Source organism: Thermobia domestica, chromosome 8 (assembly GCF_964235325.1).
Source record: "Thermobia domestica chromosome 8, izTheDome1.hap1.1, whole genome shotgun sequence".
Lineage (NCBI taxonomy): Eukaryota > Metazoa > Arthropoda > Insecta > Zygentoma > Lepismatidae > Thermobia > Thermobia domestica.
The window spans coordinates 44,259,374-44,284,659 of NC_137461.1; the positions used below are offsets into that span (position 1 = coordinate 44,259,374).

At 34.5% G+C, this 25,286-nt stretch overlaps 1 protein-coding gene across 4 annotated transcripts in view; it reads left to right on the forward strand.

Annotated features, from left to right (window-relative positions):
• Nucleotides 1-19,725, forward strand: part of LOC145692849 (uncharacterized) — a 118,670-nt gene extending 98,945 nt beyond the window's left edge. For all 4 annotated transcript variants that reach the window (XM_081768367.1, XM_081768363.1, XM_081768366.1 and 1 more), the window contains exons 7-11: nucleotides 2,095-2,269; nucleotides 5,275-5,437; nucleotides 14,734-14,901; nucleotides 16,157-16,296; nucleotides 18,922-19,725. In XM_081768367.1, the coding sequence (XP_081624493.1) occupies nucleotides 2,095-2,269; nucleotides 5,275-5,437; nucleotides 14,734-14,901; nucleotides 16,157-16,296; nucleotides 18,922-19,201 (926 nt within the window). In that variant the 3' untranslated portion in view covers nucleotides 19,202-19,725. The remainder of the gene's footprint in view (nucleotides 1-2,094; nucleotides 2,270-5,274; nucleotides 5,438-14,733; nucleotides 14,902-16,156; nucleotides 16,297-18,921) is intronic.
• The last annotated feature ends 5,561 nt before the right edge of the window (nucleotides 19,726-25,286 follow it).

Consider the following 25,286-nt stretch of genomic DNA (forward strand, 5'->3'; position numbering starts at 1 on the left):
TCCAAGTAATCCGAATAGCTGTCACATGAATGAACATAATTATTTCTGCATATTATAAATTACAAACATTTCTATTTTATCCTAGGTAAACATCTGGAAACGATTACTACATCTATAGTACTGGATACACTGCCCCTCCTACTCAGTTCTCTGAATACGTGCTTAGTAAATTATCATAATCAATTGCTAAAATTTTCATATTACCTTATTTGCTTTTCTCATTGAAATTCAATCCGGTACAAAGTTCCTTCCAAGCAGCTGTTGTTTTTTTTTCTTGGACTTGTATGAATCCAAAGATTTGTCCCACGGTATGGGAATATCCTTTACCAAACTAATTAATATTTCTATATCTTCCATGGAATCCATTTCTTAAGATAGCCAAGAGTAACTAATTCTAGCAGCTTTCAATAAATTAGCAAACAGAATTTTGTCAGGTGCACACCTTCTAGTCTGCAGAGAATCATAAGCGACAATAGTAATCAACACGCCGTGTACGGCGCTGCGCCACACAGAGTCTTGAAGGGCGCGTGGCCGGATAACCTGAAAAGCCTCATATATACTAATGGTAATCATTAATCAAATAATCACGGCGCCGTGCCGAAAGCGGCATGTGGCAAACGTCGCATAATCTGAAAGGAGCCTTATTATTATAATGTTATTTTAATATGCCAAAGCAAAAGGATATATATCATGGGCCCCATTTCGTATCTGTATCGGTAAAATTAGCCCAACACGAAATTTGTTTGTCTCAGAAATAGTGTTGTAAAATTTCCGGAAATTTTGAACCTGCTGGCAAAAAACCGTTCATCTTTGTATTAGGTTAATTTTACTAGTAATGGAACCGCTTTTTTTTTTTTCAACGCGTGAAAAATGTAAGTTGAGAAATTTCAATGTTGCGAATATTTTAAAAACAAGCATACGAAAATAAAACTGTTGTAATTATTCTTGAAAATTAATAGTCTGCACTCATTTTCTATATGTGCCTTTTAGTCGTTTACTCCTGGTTGTGCATTAATTACAGAACTTTAACAGTTGCATACACATCTATCATCATGAAGCGTTTCTGTTTCAACAAATAGGGCTTTTGAATGAAACTAAGTTCTTAATGTGCTCTTTGATCTGGTGAAATTTTGTTAATTTTAACCAAATTACTTCTTAAAAGAAAGAGCAGTAGGCAAATGTCACTAATACTCATGCAGTAAGACATATAATTACTAATATTTAATATTCAAATGCAGAATTTAATATAGGAAGTGCGGATGTATATTGAAAATTACCGATCTTAGTATCGAACAAATAGTTTTCGGGGTTGCTGAAATGAACAGTGACATTTCCAATTAAGCTTATATTCAAGTTCAGCACTGCAACTTGGAGGAAGAGGATATATATAAAATGACCGAGAATGACCGATATTAGTGCCAAATATATAGTTTTTGGGGTTGCTGAGATGAACAGCAACACTTCCGATGCTATTTAAATAAAAAATCAGTCCCTTAAATTAGTGCAGGGGGAAGGGGATATATATATATATATATATATATATATATATATATATATATATATATATATATATATATATAATGATCGAAACTGACCGATATTAGTGTCAAATCCATAGTTTTCGGGGTCGCTGAGGTGAACAGTGACATCTTCAATGTCTTTTAAATCCAAATTCAGACCAAATTCAGAATCAAACCCAGACCATCCAGTTGATAAGAAAGACGCCTTAGTCTATCGACTGCATGGCTCGCAGGCCAAAGATGATCTGCAGATTTCTTCGCTGTGGCCTGCGCAGTTTCGAAAAATGTAATATTTGACATGAAAATCCGGAAACCCATAAAGAAAGTAATAAAACAGATGATCGCGTCTTACAGTTCTGAATACTGCTGTAAAGGTTAGAGACCCGTAAGCGTCATTCAAATCTATTTATCCCCCGCACTGTGTGACCCTTCGACTCTGCTATCATGAGTTTTCTAAAATTTATATAGAATATTAAAAAGTCATAATAGAGCCTACAATAAAATGATGGCATAAAACATCAACTAAAGGTAGCTTATTAATATTGCTAATTGTTATCTTTATTGTCTATGATAGGTTCCGATCTGGCGTCTGAAGTGGCCGCCGCACTGGCAGCAGCATCTGTAGTGTTCAGTAAAAGCGATTCGGAGTATGCAGCCGAATGCTTGCGTCATGCAAGACAACTGCAAGAGTTTGCAGTCAGCAGTCAAGGACACTACCACGATGCCAGTCCTCTAGCTAAGTTTTACAGGTTAGCAAACATTATAATTTACTGGTTTTACAATCTGAAAATATTAACGCGTTAAGAGGTTTTGTCCTACTTTCTCTCTATTTTGCAGATACCTTTCTAGTCCTATAGAAAAGTAACTAAAATAATTCTGTAATATTAATAAATGTGATAATATTTTTATCTTCTATGTTTGGTAATTATTATTGTATACACAGTATTTTGGCAAAAACTTTTTGACCGGGCATTGCCCTAGTCAAAGAAGCATTCAAAAAGAAAAGATCACTCTTAACTAGCTGGCTTAATATTTGACTAAGGAATAAGTTGCTCAAGTGTTATATATGAAGCATTGGATTGTACGGTTCAGAGACTTGAACATTAAGGAAGTTAGAGGAAAAATATTTAAGAGCTTCGAAATGTGGCGTTGGAGGAAGATCGACGGATCATCATACAAAACTTACCATGAATGAATCTATGCTGATAGTTGAAGCGTCAGTATTATATACTCTCTCATACCCTAAGTTTTAACATCACCAATACCTGTTTAACCAAAAAAATCTTATATTTAAAGAGTAACAGACGGACGGAATGACAGACATACTAACATTATAATCTTATAAGGCTCACTAGCGTAATCCTAATAAAATATATAGTTATTATTTAAAGAAATAACAGAGATTGAGTACTAATTTATGTGTAAAGTAAGAATAAAGGAAGTTAAAACTTAGTAAAGGAGTATAGGTATGAACTCCAGCTTAATAAGCATATAGGAATGAACTACAGCTTAATATAAGAACATAGTAATGAACTCCAACTTAACATAAGAATATAGGAATGAACTCCAACTTAATATAACAATATAGGATTGAACTCCAACTCAATATAAGAATATAGGAATGAACTCCAACTTAATATAAGAACATAGGAATGAACTCCAACTTAATATAAGAATATGGGAATAAACCCAAACTTAATATAAGAATATAAGATTGAACTCCAACTTAATTATGAATATAGGATTGAACTCCAACTCAATATAAGAATGTAGGGATGAACTCCAACTTAATATGGGAAGGAACTCTAACGTAATATTAGAACGCAGAAAATAGTCCAACTCAATGAAAGGTTAAAACATAGAATTGAACCTAATCAAAGAGGTAAGAATCCAACTCGGCAGTTAATGTGAGAGTACAAGTTTCATATTTACGAAAAAAAAGTAGTAAGTACAGTTCCAGTTTAAAATAATAATGAAAATAGAGTTCTAACTTGATGAAATAGTAATACTCAAGTTTAAACTTAACGCAATCATACAGAATAGGGCTCACGAGTTACAGCTTAAAGACAAAATAGAAGAACGAGTTTCAGCTTAAAGAATAAATTAAGGATGTTTTAACTTATTGCAAGAACAGAGGACTGAACTCTAACATAATGTAAGAATCGACAATACAAGTTAAACTTAACAAAACATCAAAGCACAAAATTTTAACTTAATCAAAACAGAAAAGCATTCCAATCAACAATGTAAAAGTTCCAACTCCATGAAGAAGTAGAAAATACAGTTCCAACTTTAAGAAAAGAATAAAGTTTCACCTTGATGAAAGAGTAGGAAATCAAGTCCTAACTTAGCTTAAGAATATAGAATGAGGTTTCAGCTTAAAGAAATAATAAAGTTATGCCTTGATGAAAGAGAAGAAAATCATGATCTAGCTTAAGAATAGAGATGTTCTAACTTAAAGAAATAATATTCACCAAAGTTATAAATTAAAGAAACAATAGAGGATCAAATTCTAGCTAAAAGTAACAACAAAATAATTTCCAACTTAATGAAACAATAGATAATTGTGCTCGAAGTTAAGTAAGGATAAAGAATAGAGTTTCGAGCTATAGATATAATAGTTCATAGATTTGAACTTAATATAGTATGCGGTAAAAGAAATAGTACTGAAATTCGCGTACGGATTGCGCGCAGGGCCAATATTATATGACCTATGAGCCCACATGAGTGCTTAATTATGTGTGGACTAGCGTAGTGTGCAGTTAGCGCGAAGATAATGTTACTCACAACAGAGAAGAAGGTGTCTCTTGTCGAGCACTATTTCGGCTCATACGGTGTGGGGCAGCGTCTCACTGCAAGAAATGAGCCTAGTGTATTGCTCTGGAGTGATGAAAGCCATGTACCTTGATCGCTACATCAATCGACACGTGATTATTGACCCATTATTGCATGATTTGCACGATTTTTGCCACACCAAAAATCTATCGTTACAACAAAATGTACACAGCAAGACGCAACTACTGCCCACACTGTAAGTGAGTCACTTGCTCTTTTACCCACAAGAGTTTAGATATCGCTTGATTTTCCGTGGAACGGATTTTAAATATCCTTCCCACTATCCTGACTGTAAATGAAAAGTGTTCCAATTTACCGTAAGAATACGGACTAGAGTACCAACTTTAACATAACAGAGAATAGTGTTTGAAATTGATGAAAGAATAAATAAGTTTCTTTTCTGTGCATCTGTCTGTCTGTGCTGTGTGTCTGTCAGTTACATGATTTCATGTTGGTTGTGCGTTAATTGACTTTTTTTTCGCAGTTTTCTGATCTTTCTTACATTATATTACTTGTATTAACTACTCTTAAATAGTGCTCTCAAACGGGTCGGGTCAACTCGGGTCGGGTTGTCAGGTCGGGTCAGTTGGGTCAGCTCGGGTCGGGTTGTCGGGTCAGGCTACTGGGGTCGGGTCAGCTCGGGTGGGACTATTCGGGTCGGGTCAATCGAGTCGGGTTACTCGGATCGAGTCGGGTCATCGGGTCGGGTCAGTCAATTCGGGTCACTGGTCTTCAACCCAACCCGACCCGACGCCTTGAGAGCACTACTCTTAAAGTATACATTTTTTCAAATAAATAAATAAATAAATAATAAAATAAAATAAATGGAGTATAATGCAGTCATTTCCAACTTACTAATGTATATACTGTATATTCTTTGTTAGAATAGTTTACAATTTATACATATTTTTTTCTATAGATCTTCTGGGTTTGTGGATGAAATCGCATGGGCTAATTTATGGTTATTCCGAGCAACAGCTAACCCACAATACCTAAATGATGCTGAACAATTATATAAAATATTCCGGTTGTCAAAGAGGGCGACAGAATTTTCTTGGGATGACAAAGAAGCTGGAATTCAGGTGAGTTAAATTCGTAAGAAACAAACAGACAAATAAAAAACAATACCTACCGGCAATTTAGCATTTCATTTGCATGCGTCTAGGTGACTTTGCATTTTATATATATTTGTTTATAGCAAAGATTCTGAATTCTTCAATTTCTCAGTTATTACTAGAGACCGGGTGTTAGGTCTTTAGTAATAGGTGTTAGGCAAAATGCCTCTTCTTTAATATTAAAGATGTGACCAAAAATAACGTTTTAAAGTTTATATAGGACATTATAGTTTTAATTTAAGCCAATTTTATTTTGCCCTTTTTGCCTATTTCGCTCATTCCTGTCTAAATAATTGCTTTAGTGCCTAATGTTGCCTATTCTGTGCATTTTCTTCAAAGTAACACTTTATTGGGAAGAAATATATAATTTAGTATTTCAAGAAAATATTCTGCATCTTCCGAGAAATATAAATGATGTTTATAGTGATAAGATATAAAACTTTGGACTACTATCTGTACTGATAAAGTGCTGTAAAACTTTGCACTGCTATGTGTACTGATAAAGTGCTGTAAAACTTTGAATTGGTATGTGTACTAATAAAGTGTTGTAAAACTTTGGACAGCTAATATGCCTTTGGACTGCTGTGTGTACTGATAAGTATATAAAATTTAGAGTGTTATGGGTAGTGATAAAGTGGTGTATAGTATCTATTTACCAAATATACATGGAATATATGTCAAGCTTCGTTTTTATATATACAGTAAAAGAAAATATTAAACAGCTATGTTTCTGTATTCTTTGAACATTATCTATGACTTGAATTTATTTTTTAATTGTATTGAGTATTTATTATTTCGAGTTACATTTTAGTGCCTATTTTACTGCCTATTTTTTAAATTTTAAGTGCCTATTTTTCATGCTTCTAATACTTAAACATCCGGTCTCTAGTTATTACACTTAGAGTTGGTTCTACACTCTTATGAAAAATTTTAAGTTTTCTAACTTAGAGATAAAAATATCAAAGCATTATACTAGACAATATTTTCTGATGCTTATCAGACGATGTCAGTTTCTTCATATTTTTCTGAGTCTGACCTCAAGACAAAAATATGTTTCTGAATTTCAACTCAGAAATGGTTTCATTCCACTTAATATTCAAATAACCCGAAGTAGGTCCGAATTTAAGAAAAACTATTTTGAAAAACATCATTAAGCGTATTCAATTTACAACTCAATCGAATTTGAACATGATACTCGTTTGATCTTTTATTTTAGTCCTAAAGCCTGGTTCCATAGTAGTGATGAGCAAATGCAAGACCAAGACCAAGACCGGGGTGGTCTTGGTCTTGGTCTTGGTCTTGCACATCCAGTCTTGGTCTTGGTCTTGCACTGGAACCCTTGGTCTTGGTCTTGGTCTTGGTCTTGCACATCTGGTCTTGGTCTTGGTTTTGGTCTTGCACACCCGGTCTTGGTCTTGCTTGCAAGAGTCTTGCAAGTTTTGCATTTAACCCTTAACGAGTTTTCGTTACCATTTGGCTACACATGTTTTGATCTTGCCTATTGCGTTTGAAGACTTTTATTTTTAGGTATTGTTCCTTGTGGTTATTTGTGTATATGCTTTCCGCGATCCAGAGAAGCTATTGCCTCCTGGTGACAACTGTGGTAAATTTTACGCGGAAGGTAGTTTGTGGATATAATATTTTGCAAGCAGTGCCGGAAACAGACAGAAAAGATAGTGAACCGTTAAGGGTTAAGAAATCTTATGCTTTTCATAGGTAAATTTTACTTTGGATATTAAGGATAATAAACTCTACAATGCGCCAATAGTAACGGAAATACAATGTATGTTTCTAAATGTAATATAGTTTTACCTTCGTGTAAGTATGATGATAGTATACAACATAGGTGATGTCTTTTATTTTTTCAAATGTACCCACGCTTCATTACTTATAAGATAAATCACAACGCTTCGGAATCTGTTTACATTTTTTAACAGATCCAACACTCCACTGGTTCCCAAACTGGTGAGGGACGCAAGAAAGAAAATCAAGACGGCATATATTACTCAAAAACCATGAATTGCAAAATCATTTTTACAGTCTAAAGGCGTCAGATTTTGCTTTTCAACCACGATTAGCTAATCTTTGTATTAAACGAACGAGACTTTATTTTATTGATTCAAGTATGTACTTTATGAGGCAGAAACATGGACATTACGCAAAAGCGGTGAAAAAATTTTAGGCTTTCGAAGCATGGGCACGTAGAAAAAAGGACAGTACTAGCTGTGTTGAACGGAAAAGGAATGAGGTGTTAGAAACATTAGCAGTAGGGAGAAAAGAAGAATTTTAGATATTGTTAAGAGGAGGAAGACGAGGCTGAGGATATTTGGGATATTGGCTGAGGAGGAACTGTATTATGAGGGACGTGCTAGATAGTATTGTGGAAGAAAAGAGAGGGAGAGAGCGAAGGAGACTAGTTGAAGGAAGATATTAAAACAGAAAATTGCTACGTCAAGACGAAGAGACTAGCTGAGGACCAACATACGTCGAAGCTTCTCAGTTGCAGTAAGTAACCTGCCAGTAATAGCAGAATAGCTATGATGATGATGATGATGATGATATGTTCAGCAATATTAACCAAAAAAGATAGAGAGAAAATTAAAATAATAATGATTTTAATCAATCCTCTTAATATTTTAGAATAATTTGAGTGAAAACTGAAAACGACTCAACTGCCTATGTCTTTGATGTAAACTCAATTTATATAAATACTTTTAACCTGTATTAGAAACACAAAATAATGCCATCAAACTCCAAGTTATTTGAAGTCTTACTTGTGAATGTGGATTACTAGCATCAATCACCCACTTCTCGGGGTTTATATATATATATATATATATATATATATATATATATATATATATATATATATATATATATATATATATATAAGGTTCTAACATCAAAGTGAAACTCTAAAAAAATTTCCAGTCCCGAACATATGTTTTAAAAATTTGATTGAGATCGGTTGAGTGGTTCAAGAGTTATTAAGTCACAAACTTAGTCACTTTTATTTTTATTTATATTGATTTTTGTACATCTCCCTCTACTCCTCCTCTCCTACGTTGTTCCGTGAAAGTGAACTGATAAATAACATTCTAGGCTTGAACCTCATCTATGTTAAAATTTTGATCGAGATTAGTAGTTTGGTTCAAGAGTTATTAAGATTTATTTATTATTTTGTAACTCCCTCTTCTCCCTACCCTAAGTTTTACCGTCAAAGTGAAATGATTAAAACACTCCCAGGCCCAAAACTCATCTATGTTGAAAATTTGATCGAGATCGGTCGGGGGGTTCAAGAGATTAGGAGTCACAAACATAGTCACTTTCAATTTTATAATATAGATTTATTGTTGTAATATAATATTATATCACTCAATTCTCGATGTGCCGTATACCTAAGGAGTAGGCCGGTAACCAGCCCAAAATATAGGTGGAACCGGTTGAAGTTAGGGGGGCCCGAGCCAACCATATTATTATTCATTTGCAAGCCTACCGTGAAATTTTTAGGGGGGCCGGCCCCCTAGACCCCACCTGGATAGGGGCCTGCTAAGGAGGCTAAAGTTATATTGATAAAAAAATTATTCAACTCATAAGCATCCGCTCATGAAATCAAACTTGCGGTCACATGCACGAAGTTTTTGTCAATGTCGTGAAAACGTTATTTCGATATTAATTTTTTGAGCACGCTTTAAAAGTTTCCAAGTGTTACTTGAGTCTCGGAACCATGGCCATACCTATGTAGGCGGCACCTATTGTGTACGGAATTACCAAGGTTCAATATTACATTTCTCTTTAGTTTTGGAAGAAGAACACCACTAATATGCTTAGAAACGAAATGGAGTATCTAGTTTAACGTCCCACGTTATGCACCAAAGCTAAGGGAGACGGTGATTATGAGAAATGACTGAAATGGTGGTGGAATGAAGAAATTAGGAGGAAATGAAAAAAGCCGAGAAAATCCATGCACATGGTGTTTGTCCACCAAAAAGCTTACATGGTGCAAGATGACACCTGTGTGGCTTGAAAATGAGCAATATCTACAGAAAATGCGAACAACCAATTCAGGAAATGACATACTGTAGCTATATGCCAAAGGGGCAGATTGACTCACACGGATTGCATGAACTACTGGGAACACATTCACTCCAGCAGCATTTTTACTGAAGCCAAGAAATCCATCCACTTCTTTTTTACATTCTATAAAATCATTCAAGTAGTGCCGGTACTTTTGCAAGACTCTTGCGCAAGAGTCTTGGTCTTGGTCTTGGTCTTGCAGGTATGGTCTTGGTCTTGGTCTTGGTCTTGCACCCCTTGGTCTTGGTCTTGGTCTTGCATCGGGATTCCTGGTCTTGGTCTTGGTCTTGGTCTTGGTCTTGCATGCAAGACTCTTGCAAAAACTGCAAGACCAAGACTCTTGCGCTCATCACTATTCCATAGTTTTCACTTGCCTATATTCTTAGAAAGCGTTAATCTAGAAGTCAATTTTTGCCGTTTCCTTTAGTCTAGATGTTAAATTCGTCTACAAGTCAAGTTGCACAGTATATTCTTTGTATTAGTATAGAAGCCAGGTTTCACATTTTGTTTTAGTTTAGGAGTCAAATTTCACAGTTTACATTAGTTTAGAATTAAAATTACCAGTTTGCATTAGTATAGAAGTCAGATTCCACATTTAGCATTTTTCTAGAAGCAGTGTTGGGTAAGTTACTTGTATAAATGTAACGCGTTACAAGTTACTTTACTTTCTCTTAAAATGTAACGCGTTAGTAACGCGTTACTGGCCCCCAGAAAGTAATTGTTACTTTACTTCGAAAGTAACGCGTTACTAACGCGTAACTTTTAGGTCCAAAACTTTAAATATGTGAAAAAACAATATTACTTCAATTTTTCATACTACTATTATTACAGCTATAATAATAATAATAATAATAATAATAATAATAATAATAATAATAATAATAATAATAATAATAATAATAATAATAATAATAATAATTATTATTATTATTATTATTATTATTATTATTATTATTATTATTATTATTATTATTATTATTATTATTATTATTATTATTATTGCACGTTCTGAATCGCTTTATATAAATGCAAGAACAAATTTTTACTTGATATATGAACATTTTCATATAATGTAACATTTATAAAATGCCATACTGAGTTACTCGTAGGGATGGGCACTAGCGAGTTCAAGCGAGTTTTCTTTGAAACTCGATTCGACTAGAAACAGACATCTTTGAGCTCGACCCAGAACTCGGCTCGAAAAATTTCCTCCAACTCGAATTGGGGTCGAGTTTCGAGTCGAGTCGAGCCAAATCTGGTGTGTAGTTTCGAGTACTCTCTTCAAGTATATTACATAGACAATATAATTACTATCAATGACACTACTACTACTACAACTTTATTATTACTATTATTATTATTATTATTATTAATTATAACAACACTGTATATAGCTCACCCAACCGACTCGGCTAGAGCCCTCGGCTCACTTGAGCCCAATCGAGCAGTTGGCTCATCCCAACCAAGCCAGATCGAGCCGATGGTTCACCCCAAGCGAGTCCGCTCGAGCCATTTTCTCAGTTGAGCCGAGCCGAACTGAACTTGTTATAAAAAATCTTGGAATCTCGCTATCGAGACGAGACGAGATGCGAGCAGTGTGCCCCCTCGTGGGTAACACTAAAAGTATTCCATATTACTGTTTAGCTTACATTTCTCATGGCTTTTTCTTTCCAGTTTAATCAGGCCATGATTTCAAAACGCGTTAAAACGAGCGAGCTATTTTCCAAACTCGACTCGACTCGAAACTCGACGCCAAAAATAGTAGATCTGCTCGGAACTTGACTTGAGAATATTACCTTTGACTCGACTCGAATTCGAGTCGAGTTTAGCTTTAGCTTGACTCGTGCCCATAACTATGCGTTAGAAAAAATGGTTGCTTATTATTATTCTGCTAAACTAATTATATAATAATAACAACGTTGTTATGTGAAATTAAAAATACAGGATATAGAGAAACATTACATTACAACTAATAAAATGAGAACACATGATCAGGGGGTGAATCAAAACTTGCCAGTAACTTCAAAATCGATACATGCTTTCTAAAGCTAGTTGTTCCAAACTCTATAATCAACGGGACTCTAAGATACGCAAAATGATCTGAAAAAACTCCAATATTACATACCATTAACAAACTATTTTCTAGTAATGAAATAGCCTGCTCATCAGAACAGAGTTTATTCATATTAACCCCTTACTGTATATCGTTAATTATGACACCCTAGTTGTTGATAAATATTTCCTGCCGGGGCACCACTTTACTTTTAAATCCTGTCAACCATCATCTTCAGCTTTTAAGAAAATTATTCTTTCAAATGTTCGAACGGTAAAATATTTTTGTTCTTCATCTTTATAAAAACAAGACCAATCAAAGTAAAATAAACTACCGGTATCATTGCACTCTTAGTTCACTCACTGAATGTATTAATTTGGAGCTGTCAAAATCTACGACAAAACCATCCAGGTACTTGCAACCAGTACACGTGATTTCCCTGAGGCTGTCCTTATCTTCCAAAAACAGCAAGTGGCAATACGATCTTATCTGTTTCTCTGTGTGTCGGTGACTGTCGTTCACTGACATAGTAGTTCATGAACCATTGTTTCATTCTGAGAAATTCACTTACAGGAAAGAAACATTTGTTTCCGAAAAAAACTACATATATTATAGTTACTCACCCGAAATGTAACGCGAAAAAAGTAACGCAAACTAGGTACGTTACTTAAAAATTTGTAACGCGTTACCGTTACAGTTACTTTGGAAAAAATGTAACGCGTTACTAGGAAACGTTACTTGCGTTACGTTACTTCCCAAGACTGTCTAGAAGTCACATTCCACAGTTTGCATTTGTCTAGAAATCAAAATCCACACTTTGCATCAGTCTAGATGTCAGATCACAACGTTATTTAGAAGTCAGGTTAGATTAGATTAGTTTACAAGTCAATTTACATAGCTTGCATTAGTCTAGAAGTTTCATTCCACTTTGTATTAATCTAGAACAGATTCCAAAAGTTTGCATTAGTCTGAAAGTCAAATTCTACAGCTTTCATTAACCTTCAATTTTCACAGATTGATACAAAGTGGAATACATGGTATAACACAATGATTTTTTTGATGTGCTTTTGAAAAGATTTAATTTATCGTCACTTGAAAATAGGAGGTTTATACAGCGAGTATTAAATCTGAAAAAAAAAGTGATAACAAAGAAGATAACATGTTCTTATTAAGCACATTACTGTTGTATTGTCCTCGACAAAACCTGAGAGTTAGAAATGTTCATTTATATGCCTGATAATAGAATAAATAGAATAAATAGAATAAATGTAATTGAATTTTTCCCGCTTCATAAATTATTTGATCTGGACAATAGAATGGGCTTAGATATATTTCAGTTTGAGTTAAGATTCTTAAGCGTAAATGTTTTCTGTTGTTTAATTTATAAAGTGTAGAATGTTTTTGTACGTCATAGACCCTAAGTGAAAGGGGAAAGAATATTAGTTATTATTTCATGTTACTAACAACGGTTATATATATAGTTTTGTACACCCTTTGATGAGTATATATATATATATATATATATATATATATATATATATATATATATATATATATATATAATTTTTGCATTTTGTAATTGCCCTGTAATTGGGTGTTAAATACAAATGAATTATTATTATCTAGAATGTCCACTATAACTATGCAATTCTACATTTTGAACAATATTAAAAGACACTTAAACTCCATGATGAAGTCTGATCGGTGATGCGATAACTCTCTGTTCGATGTCAAGGCATGTGATATTTATGATGGACAACATGTGGCCCGCGGGTTATCTCTGAGCTCTCCAGTTTTCTATCACATTCTTATTTTACAAATTGATTCATAACCATTCAATTAAGTTTATTATTCATTTTCTTTAGGCTAGAGCATAACTATGAGACATCAAATTAGAGATTTATGGACTATTTAGCCAAGCCAGTCAACCAGCCAATCATAATTGAGACCACATACTGTTGTTGATTGGAGGTCGTCATTGACCAATCAAATTCCATCCCCTTTCTGCCTGTACCTATATAATAAAGGCTTGTATTTCCGGTCTCTCTCCTCCACCGTCAAGAAGGCAACTCAACACTTCCTATCCCTTCTCGCGCTCTTCCTGAGTGCACAACTCAATCACTATACAAAGCTCCATGTGTACAAGATGTATACACGTCCGATCTGTCCTAATGTATGCACATCAAGCTTGGGGCCATGCTCCAAAAGCAAACCTCCGACAGCTACAAGTAGTCCAGAACAAGGCTGCTAGAGCGATCTGAAGACAATCATGGGATACCAGGGTGGCTCAAATATATAAGGACTTCCTATTACCACTTCTGACAGAGGTCAGAAACCAACAGTCAACCTCCTCCTGGTCACAGATAAGAGGATCTGCATGCACACATATAACAACCATTGTAAAGCAGGAACCCCGTAGATACCTGCACACGATGCCTCGCCCCAAGTAATCACCATTGATGCCAACAGTGATAGTTGCGGCTCCGCAGACCAGATCCAGCACATCACGCCAAGGAAACAACAAAGGGAATGCAAGGGCAGCAGCTCGTTACTTCAAACCAAACAATCCTAGAACATGTATGTCTGTCTTGGTCTCTCATGCTTTACCATGAAGACAAGAAGAATGTTGTCAGTTCTCGAAATGTTAGACGACATAGAATTCATCTGACTAATTACTCGAGAACAATCATATTTATCAAGACCCTAAAAAAAAAAAAGAAAAAAAAAACAGTTCTTATTTTATAGTCTGCTCTGAAGTAATTTTATTAGTTTAACTCCCAAGTTCGTATTGCTCTAGAAATTAAGTCCTTCAATCTTTATAAGTCCAGAACTATACTTTCATAGAGTGTATTAACCGAAAAGACTAACATGTCAAATTTTGGATTAGTTTAGATGTAAGTTCTACAGCTTGTGCTAATTCACAGCTAGACATAGTCTTGAAACTTAGTTTCAATCTGCGTTATACTAAAAGTTATAAAATATTTGGTATAATGTACAAACAATCAACACGTAATTTGTTATTAACTTTCTTCTTTAGCAGTAAATGCATTTATATAACTATTTACTTAAAGCATAAGACATTTTATGCTTCAAATGCCTATTTCATTAACTATTCTTATTTTCTTTGCCAAAGGTACTCTTAAGTCAAATGACTTTTGATCCAAAATATGTAGATGCCGCTTCAAAATTCTGTGACCATATGATCTACAATCAAACTCGTACTCCAATGGGCCTCCTATATCTGGGATTGGAACATGGGACCCTCAGATATGCAGCAAATGTAGCTTTCATTTGTTACGAGGTAAGTAAAGGTTTTTTAAAAAAGGAACATACTACGATAAGTCGCTTGGCAAAACTGTGTTTGAAACGAATTATTTATCTACAACGAAACTATGAAATTATAAGTTAGGTAATCTAAATCAAGAGTTCAAGGTGTCCTCCATCATTTGCAATTGACAAACTACATATTTTAAACAAAGAAGAACATATTATATTCCTAATGTTATTAGATAAGATTCACCAAATTCTAAAGTAATATACAGGATAATCCTTAATTAAGTATATGATGTTTGACTGACCATAATATTTGTAATTCTGGATTAACAGTTTCGATATGACACCATTGTGTAGCATGAGAGTGCGGATAACGGTCACTGTACTTAACGGTCACACTATGCCATACTAATGCGAGAGTGGCTGAACGAAACATTCCCAAACTGATAGATCGGTCGACAATCTATGAAGTAATATGTTTATGCCCAATTACATGTTGAAGTTATGTTGCTAGTTTCTTCGCCGCACTGTTTGAAACATAAAATACCTAATTATGGCCGTCCTGTACTCTAGATTCGTGTTTTTTTTAAAAAAAGAAAAAGAAAAGGCTTTATCTTTCATTAACCCCTCAGACAGAAAAATCCATTAGCCTGAGATCTGGAGTAAGCTCTGCCTTTCAGTGGTACCTCATGTATCAATTACGACTGACCTTGAAGAATTCTTTCACAATATTTCCACAGTGAAAATGAACCGTTTTTTCTGTTATATATAACTTTTTAACAAATTGGTTGTAGTTGTTCAAATGTAGGCTAGCCACAAATCACGTCATAACGTATTGCTGAGGGGCAAGATTACTAAATTAGTTAAGCTATTTTTGTCTTATTACGTTTGTTAGATATTTCACCTGCATAAATAATGCTCCCTAGATAACAATTTTTGTTTATGAACTAATATACGAGTATTTTAAAACCGTATTATTTTCAAATCCGAGCACCCTTATTGTACAACTGCACCATTTAGCAGATTCTAGATGAAGGTCAGTACGACTCCAAAAATCAAAAGGAAAAGTGAACTGATCGTTAGAGAGATAAACAGCGAGATCTATAGTACATGTCAAAAGTCTACATGCCGACACGAAAGATGCCTACAAGCTGATAACAAAATTAACTTATTGATTATATTCGTTTGCTGTAAATTTGGTATATATTTTACTAAACATAAATCAGTATGCAATTTTAAGGCGAATAAAGTGTAAACTTATTATTTCATCTTCCTCTTTTCAGCTTGCTGATATAATGTCCGATCGGCAAGATTACAAAGAATTTGCCATTGAACAAATACATTACATTCTGGGAGATACAGGAAGAAGCTTTATGGTTGGTTACGGCCATAATCCACCTAAAAGACCTCATCACGCTGCTAGGTAATATATTAATTGAGAACTTGTAATGTATAGAACTTTCTAAAGCATAGAATAAACCTAGTATTTACCTCAGTTCGATTATTGCCTTAGTAGTATATGATTATGATTCAATGATTACAATTATGATTGTTGATTAGGGTCTTTCCCCACAAAGAAAGTTCTAAAATATGGGAGTACATGTAGAAATGATTAAATCGTGAAATAAAAAGCACGTTAAATGTTTCTCGCAAAGAATTGTACAGAATGATGGCAGGGTTCACCTGGAAAACTACTATTGTCCGTGTAACCTGGATAACTACTATTGTCCAGGCCACCAGGATAACTACTATTGTCCGGGTCACCTCGGTAACTACTATTGTCTGTGTCACCTGGATAACTATAATTAACCGTGCCATATAGATAACTACTATTGTCAGTGTCACTTATACTATTGTCCGTGTCATCTGGATAACTACTATTGTCCGGGTCTCCTGGATAACTACTATTGTCTGTTACGTGGATAACTACTATTGTCCGGGTCACCTGGACAACTACTATTGTCCGAGTTACCCACGTCTATACCTCGCTTCTCAGATCCGGTGATTCAGAAGACTTAGTAGCCCGGAAGTAGTCGTTATAATATTAGCTCTACAGCATTATTGTATAATTTTATAGTCGATTAATCGGTCACTCGGAAGTCGATTAATCATATCGTTTCAGAATTTTATAGTGGATTAATCGATGACTCAGAAGTAGCCGAAATCTTAACAGCTCTACAGCAGTTCTTAGAATTTTACGGCGGATTAACGATATCCTTTACTCGAACTCCAATATTCACGTGTTCCATTTATGATATGACATTTTTTAATCAAGATACCATATATTGAACAATTCAAATATAATTTCATGTTCATTCATCTTTCCATATTGAAAAAAAATAATACAATAATTTTGAACACGAATTATATAAACAAATTTAACAAAATACTGTTTAGGCTCACAAGTCAGCGGTGTTTCCTATTATTTACACGAACAAGTATTTTTACATGTTAAATCGATCACACTTTGACATCCCTCACAAGAATAACACTTACAGTGAGTTTTCTTTACTGTGATTCACACGAGGTCACGAAGTTTGTGACCTATTCTCTCACTGATACAGAGACAAACAAAAGAACCCGTGAGCTAACGGGAACGTGAGAAATATATACTGGCAATCCTTCTACTGAAAGCTTTATCAAATGCATAAGTTAAACCAGATGCAGAAAAGGAGAAAATTATTCAATATTTCACCACTTAAAATCGAGCTTGGAATCACATATACCGAAGACATGTATCATATTAGGCTAACGAGAGAGAGAGACGGAGAGATATAGAGTTTGAAAGTATTGTCAAACAGGTCGCCAGGCTTAATAGATTGGAAAGCTACGGTCTGAAGTGATAAAAGCTACTGTGTTCCACTGAGTTTGTCAGAATTCTGATTCCTTCAGCAGAATAGCGTAGGCCTATGTAGTAGCCAAATGTGTTTCGAGTAGCAAATTCTTCAAGTTATATGTCGCGATCTCTAAGAGGAGATATTTGTGGGTTCGATATTCTGTCTTTTTTCAGAAGTTCTAAATAAAACGGATTACGAAAGAACGATATAAAAATTTGGGTTCACCAATGGTAACGATCTTTCCTTCTTGGGCTAGGAATCTTTCGATTGGTTTAACGCAGCTTTCATTCTGAGCCATATTCTGAGCCATATTAATTTCCTTCTAGTTTTTCTTCCCTTTCCTTAACCAAACTTTTTGTTTCCTTCTAGTTTTTCTTCCCTATCCTTAACCAAACTTTTCGTTTCCTTCTAGTTTTTCTTCCCTATCCTGAGTTAAATTTTTATTTATTTATTTATTGTAGTTTAATTTCCTATCCTGAGCTATTTTGTTTCCTTGTAATTATTCTTCCCTATCCTGAACCAGACTATCCGTTTCCCTGTAGCTATTCTTTCTAATCCTGAGCCATACTTTATTTCCCTATAATTGCTCTTCCCTATCCTGAATCAGATTTCCCATTTCCTTGTAGTTATTCTTCCTTATCCCGAGCCATACTTTTGATTTCCTTGTAGTTTTACTTCGCAATCCTGAGCCATACTTTAATTGTTTGTAATTATTCTTCCCTATCCTGTACCAGACTTCTATTCCCTTGTAGCTATTCTTCCCAATCTTGAGCCATACTTTCCAGAGGTTGTGACAAAAATAAAGTTTAGTTCATTGCTAATATGAGAATTTAACGACTTTTGAATTGTTACTTGGCTATTTTCATGAAAACAGAGTTGGCAACAGCGGAGTTCCATGAAATTTGTCTAGGGACCGTGAAATCTACGAGTGACCTCTCAGTAGTTACAGGCAAGTAATTGTGTGCCAGGGAAGCAGATTCATTTCCAGTACCAGAAATTCACGTTGTACTCGAATCTAGTGCTCATTATAATTTTTGTTACTACATTTGGATAGAAAAGATGTACATTAGAATCGCGTAAACACGATATCTGACCGTATAAGAAAATGATTTGTGAATTATTTTAGTAGACTTATACTTTTGTTTCATAGATTAGAAATGCATGAATTTCTGAAGCCCGCATATAATAAATAACTTCTTTCACATTTTCAGTTCGTGTCCACCACGCCCAGAGCATTGTGATTGGGAAATGTTGCGTTACGAAGGACCCAATCCTCATGTTTTGACCGGGGCCGTTGTTGGCGGGCCAGACGCCAGGGACAAGTATGCAGACGATCGAGAAAACTATGTCCAGAATGAAGTTGGTCTCGACTACAACGCTGCCTTCCAGTCACTAGTCGCTGGACTAAGAGAACTGGAAGAAGACGGGAAACTGCCAGAAAGAGCTGTCAGAACAATCAACGTTTCAAGCAGTTACAGAAAACGACCTTGAAAACAACAACAACAACATAAAACAGTTCTGTGGTGGTTTAACACAGTCATTTTCAATTGGCTGGTGTGTGACGTGAGAGCATGCTTTCACGATTAAAGAAATTACAGAGAAGAGTAGGTAAAGCATGGTGTGCGAGTAGTGTATCTGTGAAACCACCAATGTTCTTGAATGTTTGTCACCTCTTCCTTTATCAACAGCATTTTCCTGCCTGTTCCTTCTTCTCTCTGTGTGATTTCTGAGAATAAGAGCAACAATCTGTGACGTCATAGAGCATCCAGTTGGAAATGACTCATTTAGGGTTGCCAGACATTTTAGAGACAAGAAGAAAGATTCTACGATGTTAAGAGAAAGATAGGAAGATTATGTGATATACACAATTTATATATAACGAACACATATTGGTTTCACATAACGTCGAATAATTTTAAGATAGACATTGGAACAAATAAAACACAAAAAATGCATATTACACGTTCCGTGCAGGATCATGTGGTTTGGATCCCAAGTTAAAACTGTAGATTCTCGTCTCATACAGCTTTGGTACTGAAAGAAAAGCTACACTTAAATTCAACCTCCCAAGTATTTTACATTTTGTTCACAGTAACTTCTATTACGGACATCAGCATATTCTGCTTTTATTAGTTCACAGAAACTTCTATTATGGACATCTGTATATTCTGCTATTATTAGTTTACAGTAACTTCTATTATGGACATCAGTATATTCTGCTATTATTAGTTTACAGTAACTTCTATTACGGACATCAGCATATTCTGCTTTTATTAGTTCACAGAAACTTCTATTATGGACATCTGTATATTCTGCTATTATTAGTTTACAGTAACTTCTATTATGGACATCAGTATATTCTGCTATTATTAGTTTACAGTAACTTCTATTATGGACATCAGTATATTCTGCTATTATTAGTTTACAGTAACTTCTATTATGGACATCAGTATATTCTGCTATTATTAGTTCACAGTAACTCCTATTATGGACATCAGTATATTCTGCTTTTATTAGTTCACAGAAACTTCTATTATGGACATCTGTATATTCTGCTTTTATTAGTTCACAGAAACTTCTATTATGGACATCAGTATATTCTGCTATTATTAGTTTACAGTAACTTCTATTACGGACATCAGTATATTCTGCTATTATTAGTTCACAGAAACTTCTATTATGGACATCAGTATATTCTGCTATTATTAGTTTACAGTAACTTCTATTACGGACATCAGTATATTCTGCTATTATTAGTTCACAGTAACTTCTATTATGGACATCAGTATATTCTGCTGTTATTAGTTCACAGAAACTTCTATTATGGACATCAGTATATTCTGCTATTATTAGTTTACAGTAACTTCTATTATGGACATCAGTATATTCTGCTATTATTAGTTCACAGTAACTTCTATTATGGACATCAGTATATTCTGCTGTTATTAGTTCACAGAAACTTCTATTATGGACATCAGTATATTCTGCTATTATTAGTTTACAGTAACTTCTATTATGGACATCAGTATATTCTGCTATTATTAGTTCACAGTAACTTCTATTATGGACATCAGTATATTCTGCTATTATTAGTTCACAGTAACTTCTATTATGGACATCAGTATATTCTGCTATTATTAGTTCACAGAAACTTCTATTATGGACATCAGTATATTCTGCTATTATTAGTTCACAGAAACTTCTATTATGGACATCAGTATATTCTGCTATTATTAGTTCACAGAAACTTCTATTATGGACATCAGTATATTCTGCTATTATTAGTTCACAGTAACTTCTATTATGGACATCAGTATATTCTGCTATTATTAGTTCACAGAAACTTCTATTATGGACATCAGTATATTCTGCTATTATTAGTTTACAGTAACTTCTGTTACTGAGATCAGTATATCAGGGTCGATCGAATTTGAGATATGATGGAGAGCGTGTTAACGGACGAAGAATAAGATGTTAAACAACACAAACTGTTCTTGTATTTAAGATTGGGTGCCGGGCGCCAATTAGGCCCGCAACCAGACACAGAAGTTTGGGGGGGCATGAATAAGATAGGGGGGCCAAGTCATTAAAAATGCTCTTACAAATATCTAAATTGTGATTTTTGTATTAATAATAGCATTTTGTATTGATGTCTGGAGAGGCCATGAAAACTTTTTGGGGGGCAGGCCTGCCTGGCCCCCTTCTAGTTGCGGACCTGGCGCCAATTAGATAGGAGATTAAAACACAACCTGTCGCATTTTGTCCCTGAATACCAAATGACATCGTTACATCGTTGGGTTGCATTGTTAACAATGTGTGTGAAATCTGGTTCTCTAATTACTTTCATCTGCACTTGTTATAATATCTTTTTGAAATTGATAATGATTATAATTTCTTTTTGTGTCTGGAAAGAGAAAAAAACGAAACAAATTGTTTTACAGGGATAATAAAAACGTATAAGCAACATAAAATTAGTCAGAAAGACGTAAAACTTGCAGAGGAAATGTAAAATTTGGCAACCTTAAACTTATTTAACGCATTGTTTCTCAACTCTCTTGTATCAAAACATTACTAAATTCATGCAACATCAGGTGAAGTTACGCTTCAATGGTCAAATAAATTTCTCGATAGGTAAGGTAATTTGAAAAGAACACTCGAAAAATCTTAAAATATTAATAAAAAAAAAAATCTTTCATGTATGATATACATCCAAGAATTATTTTAAATCATTTTACAACAAACCATTTACAGACGTATTGCCGTAACGTTGTTGTTATATTACACTACACTAGAGTATGAGTATTATAGTTTGTTTTTTTTAAAAAGATTCTGTAACGATTTTTTATCATTATTGTATTATTAGTTGTTATTTTTAACATTAGTCGTTACATCTTTAGCAATATTAATTTTTTGTTATCTGTTGTGTGTTTCACAACAAAATTGTGGCAATATTTTTGTCAGTGATTTGTTGTAAGAAAATTGATAGTAATTGGTTGTAATCTTAAGGTTGTGTTCTAAGTAGGTACTGACCAGAAAAGGTAACTAAGTTAAAACAGGAAAATATATACTATATTATACATATGCATCTTCTTTGTAATATTTAATATAAGAATCATGAAGAAAACTAAATTTAATTTCGTAATGTTCGTAAGAGGGAGTAGGAGTAGATACAACGAGCGTTGTTTTAATGCAGGATGTGAGCATGCTCTGAAAATAAGTATGAATTCAACGTTGTGTTAGAGGAAGACATTTCTTTACGGTAAAGAAATTGGTTAAGTATGTCTGAAAAATTTAATTATCTTCGAAAGCAATGTAAATCCAAATTTTTTTAAATGGATGGTCTAAAATATGTTGGAATGTTACAAATTTTTAGCAATTTCTCTATGAATGAAAGACCAACATCTTGTTACGTATTCTGTGGTACCATCCAATTATTCTACAAAATTTGCTGATACCTCACAGGCTCGTTGAACAGAACATTAAGTTTCCGAAATCTATTTATTTTGGGGAAAGGTAGTAACATATATTTTAAAATAACACATTTATTTCTTAAAAATCCAGTAATACATTAATGTTGATATATTGATGTACAGATTATGCTTCTCAACTACTCTCGCATTATTCAGAATGTCTGAGGTGGTTGCATAAGAAGTCATCGATATGAAATAATTGCTATTCAAACTTCAAAATTGTTGCTGAAAAGTAGATACAGAAGATATGAGTCAATATCAGATTAAACTAAAACCCGTTGATCATTATCTACTTTGACCAACAAACTACCGTAACTTCCGAATCATTGTTACATAACACCTACCGTGAGCGACAGTGATGTAGCATACTGAATAACAAAGAAACTTACAGTTTCTATTTATGGTAACATATAATCGACTAATTTAATAAATTTAATTTACCGTTTCAAGCTCGAGGAATCTTTTTTCTTTGGTTTCTCGGCTCTCCTTCATAGCTAAGTGGTTAGCGTAAATGCCTTTGGCGTGAGAGAGCCTGGTTCGATTCCCGGCAAGAGGTGATGTGGATCGGATTCGACGTCAATCAACAGGTCCACGTCTCATATAGCCTCACTGGTGAAAGGGACGTTAAACTCAAAATGAACTCCACTCAATTCTTTTGTTTCTTATCAAATTATTACTCATAATTGTAAGAGAGCACGTGCTTTTTTTTCTTTTGAGGGCTGATCTTTTTCAATAACAAACGATATTCAAAGTGAATGGTAGATCATTATGTTATGTGAATCTGATAGAGGGTCATTAACTCACGACGATCGGACTTCTACACAAAATTTGACCGAAGCGTTCTACTCAATAATTGGAGTAGATATGATAAAATAGATATTTTTTAAAAATTAAAAGATCTCTAATTGTTTGAGTTTGTGAGAAATAAAAATTATTTTAAATATTGAATTATATGGATGTCGTTGATGACTTCTATACTTGTAATAAATATAGAAGAAAATCTGTTAGGAAAAATAAGCAGTTATTTTGGTCAAACTTCTTGCTTCTCATACCTACCTAAAAATGGAGAAACATAATGAAAATTTTCAGAACGAGAAGAATTATGTTTGGTTGATATACTTTTCACCTAACTAGTGGCTCATTAATTCTTTGTTTCAGACAATTGCCTTGATGGTTTCTGTCGTGATATGAAAAATCAAAATGTAATTATTTTTCTATTTTGTTGTATGTGTTGTATAAATATAATGTAATAAATATGTTTGAATAGAAATTAATAGTTGTTTTTGATAAAAATCATACATAACCATGATACATAATGGACTTTTTTTCTTTTTTGCACAGTAATGCACACATTTTGAGTTTTATTCAAAGGGCGACGTGGAACTAATATCTTGAATGAGCCAAGTAATCGTTGTTTATTTTCACATGCAGTGGCGTAGGGAATGGGGAGCCTAGAGGGGCCGGCCTCCCCAAAGAGGTCCGACAATGTACTTTGGTACTTTGATGTTTGTATTTTTTATATATTTTTATGTTTATATATTTTTTGTTTGTAATTTTTCTATATGTACCTATAACAGCACTTGCCCGCCCCCCCCCCAATCACACATCCTGGCTACGCTACTGACATGTCCTGACCATCCTAATTTCTTATATGTTTATTCTTTAAAGTTTCTGTTTTCGCAAATTTAAACAAAACTATTCTCTTTTCATTATAATGTTTTGTATCAGCATGGAATACTGTATAATCGTTGTAAAAGTTCTGTGTTATGCATTTCATTGGAACTTAACCGCAGTTCTTAGTAAGAATAGTCCCCTACTCCGGGTCACTGCTTCCTAATGTAGAGTGATCACAACTGAAATCAATCCAACCTTCTTCACAGAAATCACCCAGCGAAGATATTCAAAGTCTCAACTGAAAATTCGAGAACTCTCTACTCCCTGGGTCCGAAGTAAGTTCGAACCCTACCGACCGCAATAACAATTTCATCAGCTCTACAGCCTACACACAGGTTCCTATTGGAGGAAATAAAAGGACCATGATAGAGCACATTTCACACAAGTAACAAATTTCAACACACATCTAAAAGACTATACTGCGACCAAATCAATACAATCTACGCCGTTCCAATTTTATCACCAACGAGTAGTCGAAGATGTCTCCGTAACACCACTTGCTGTTTCATTTCTACTGAAAATATCACATTCGGACGAGGAATTGCCTTTCTTAGTGTCACCATCCAAACCACAACAGTCCTGCCTACCTCACAGAGGTCGCACCGAGGTTACTATTACCGAACCTCTGTATACAGTATGTCCATGAATTCTACACAGCTCCAAACAGATGGAACTCAAGAAGTATTCGACTGTGTTCAATCAACTCAGTTTGTCAAGGCTTCTCAGACACCTGAATCGACACGTAGAGATTTGACAGAACCTCTCGATATGAGACACTATAACGAAACACCGATGTATATACTATCTACTCCGATACAACGACAATAACGATACAATTCTACCACCATGGAGCCAGCGCAAGATAGTGCACTTGAACAGAAGGAGCCTACCTAGGGACGCGCACGAGACGAGTCGAGACAGGATTTTCCTGA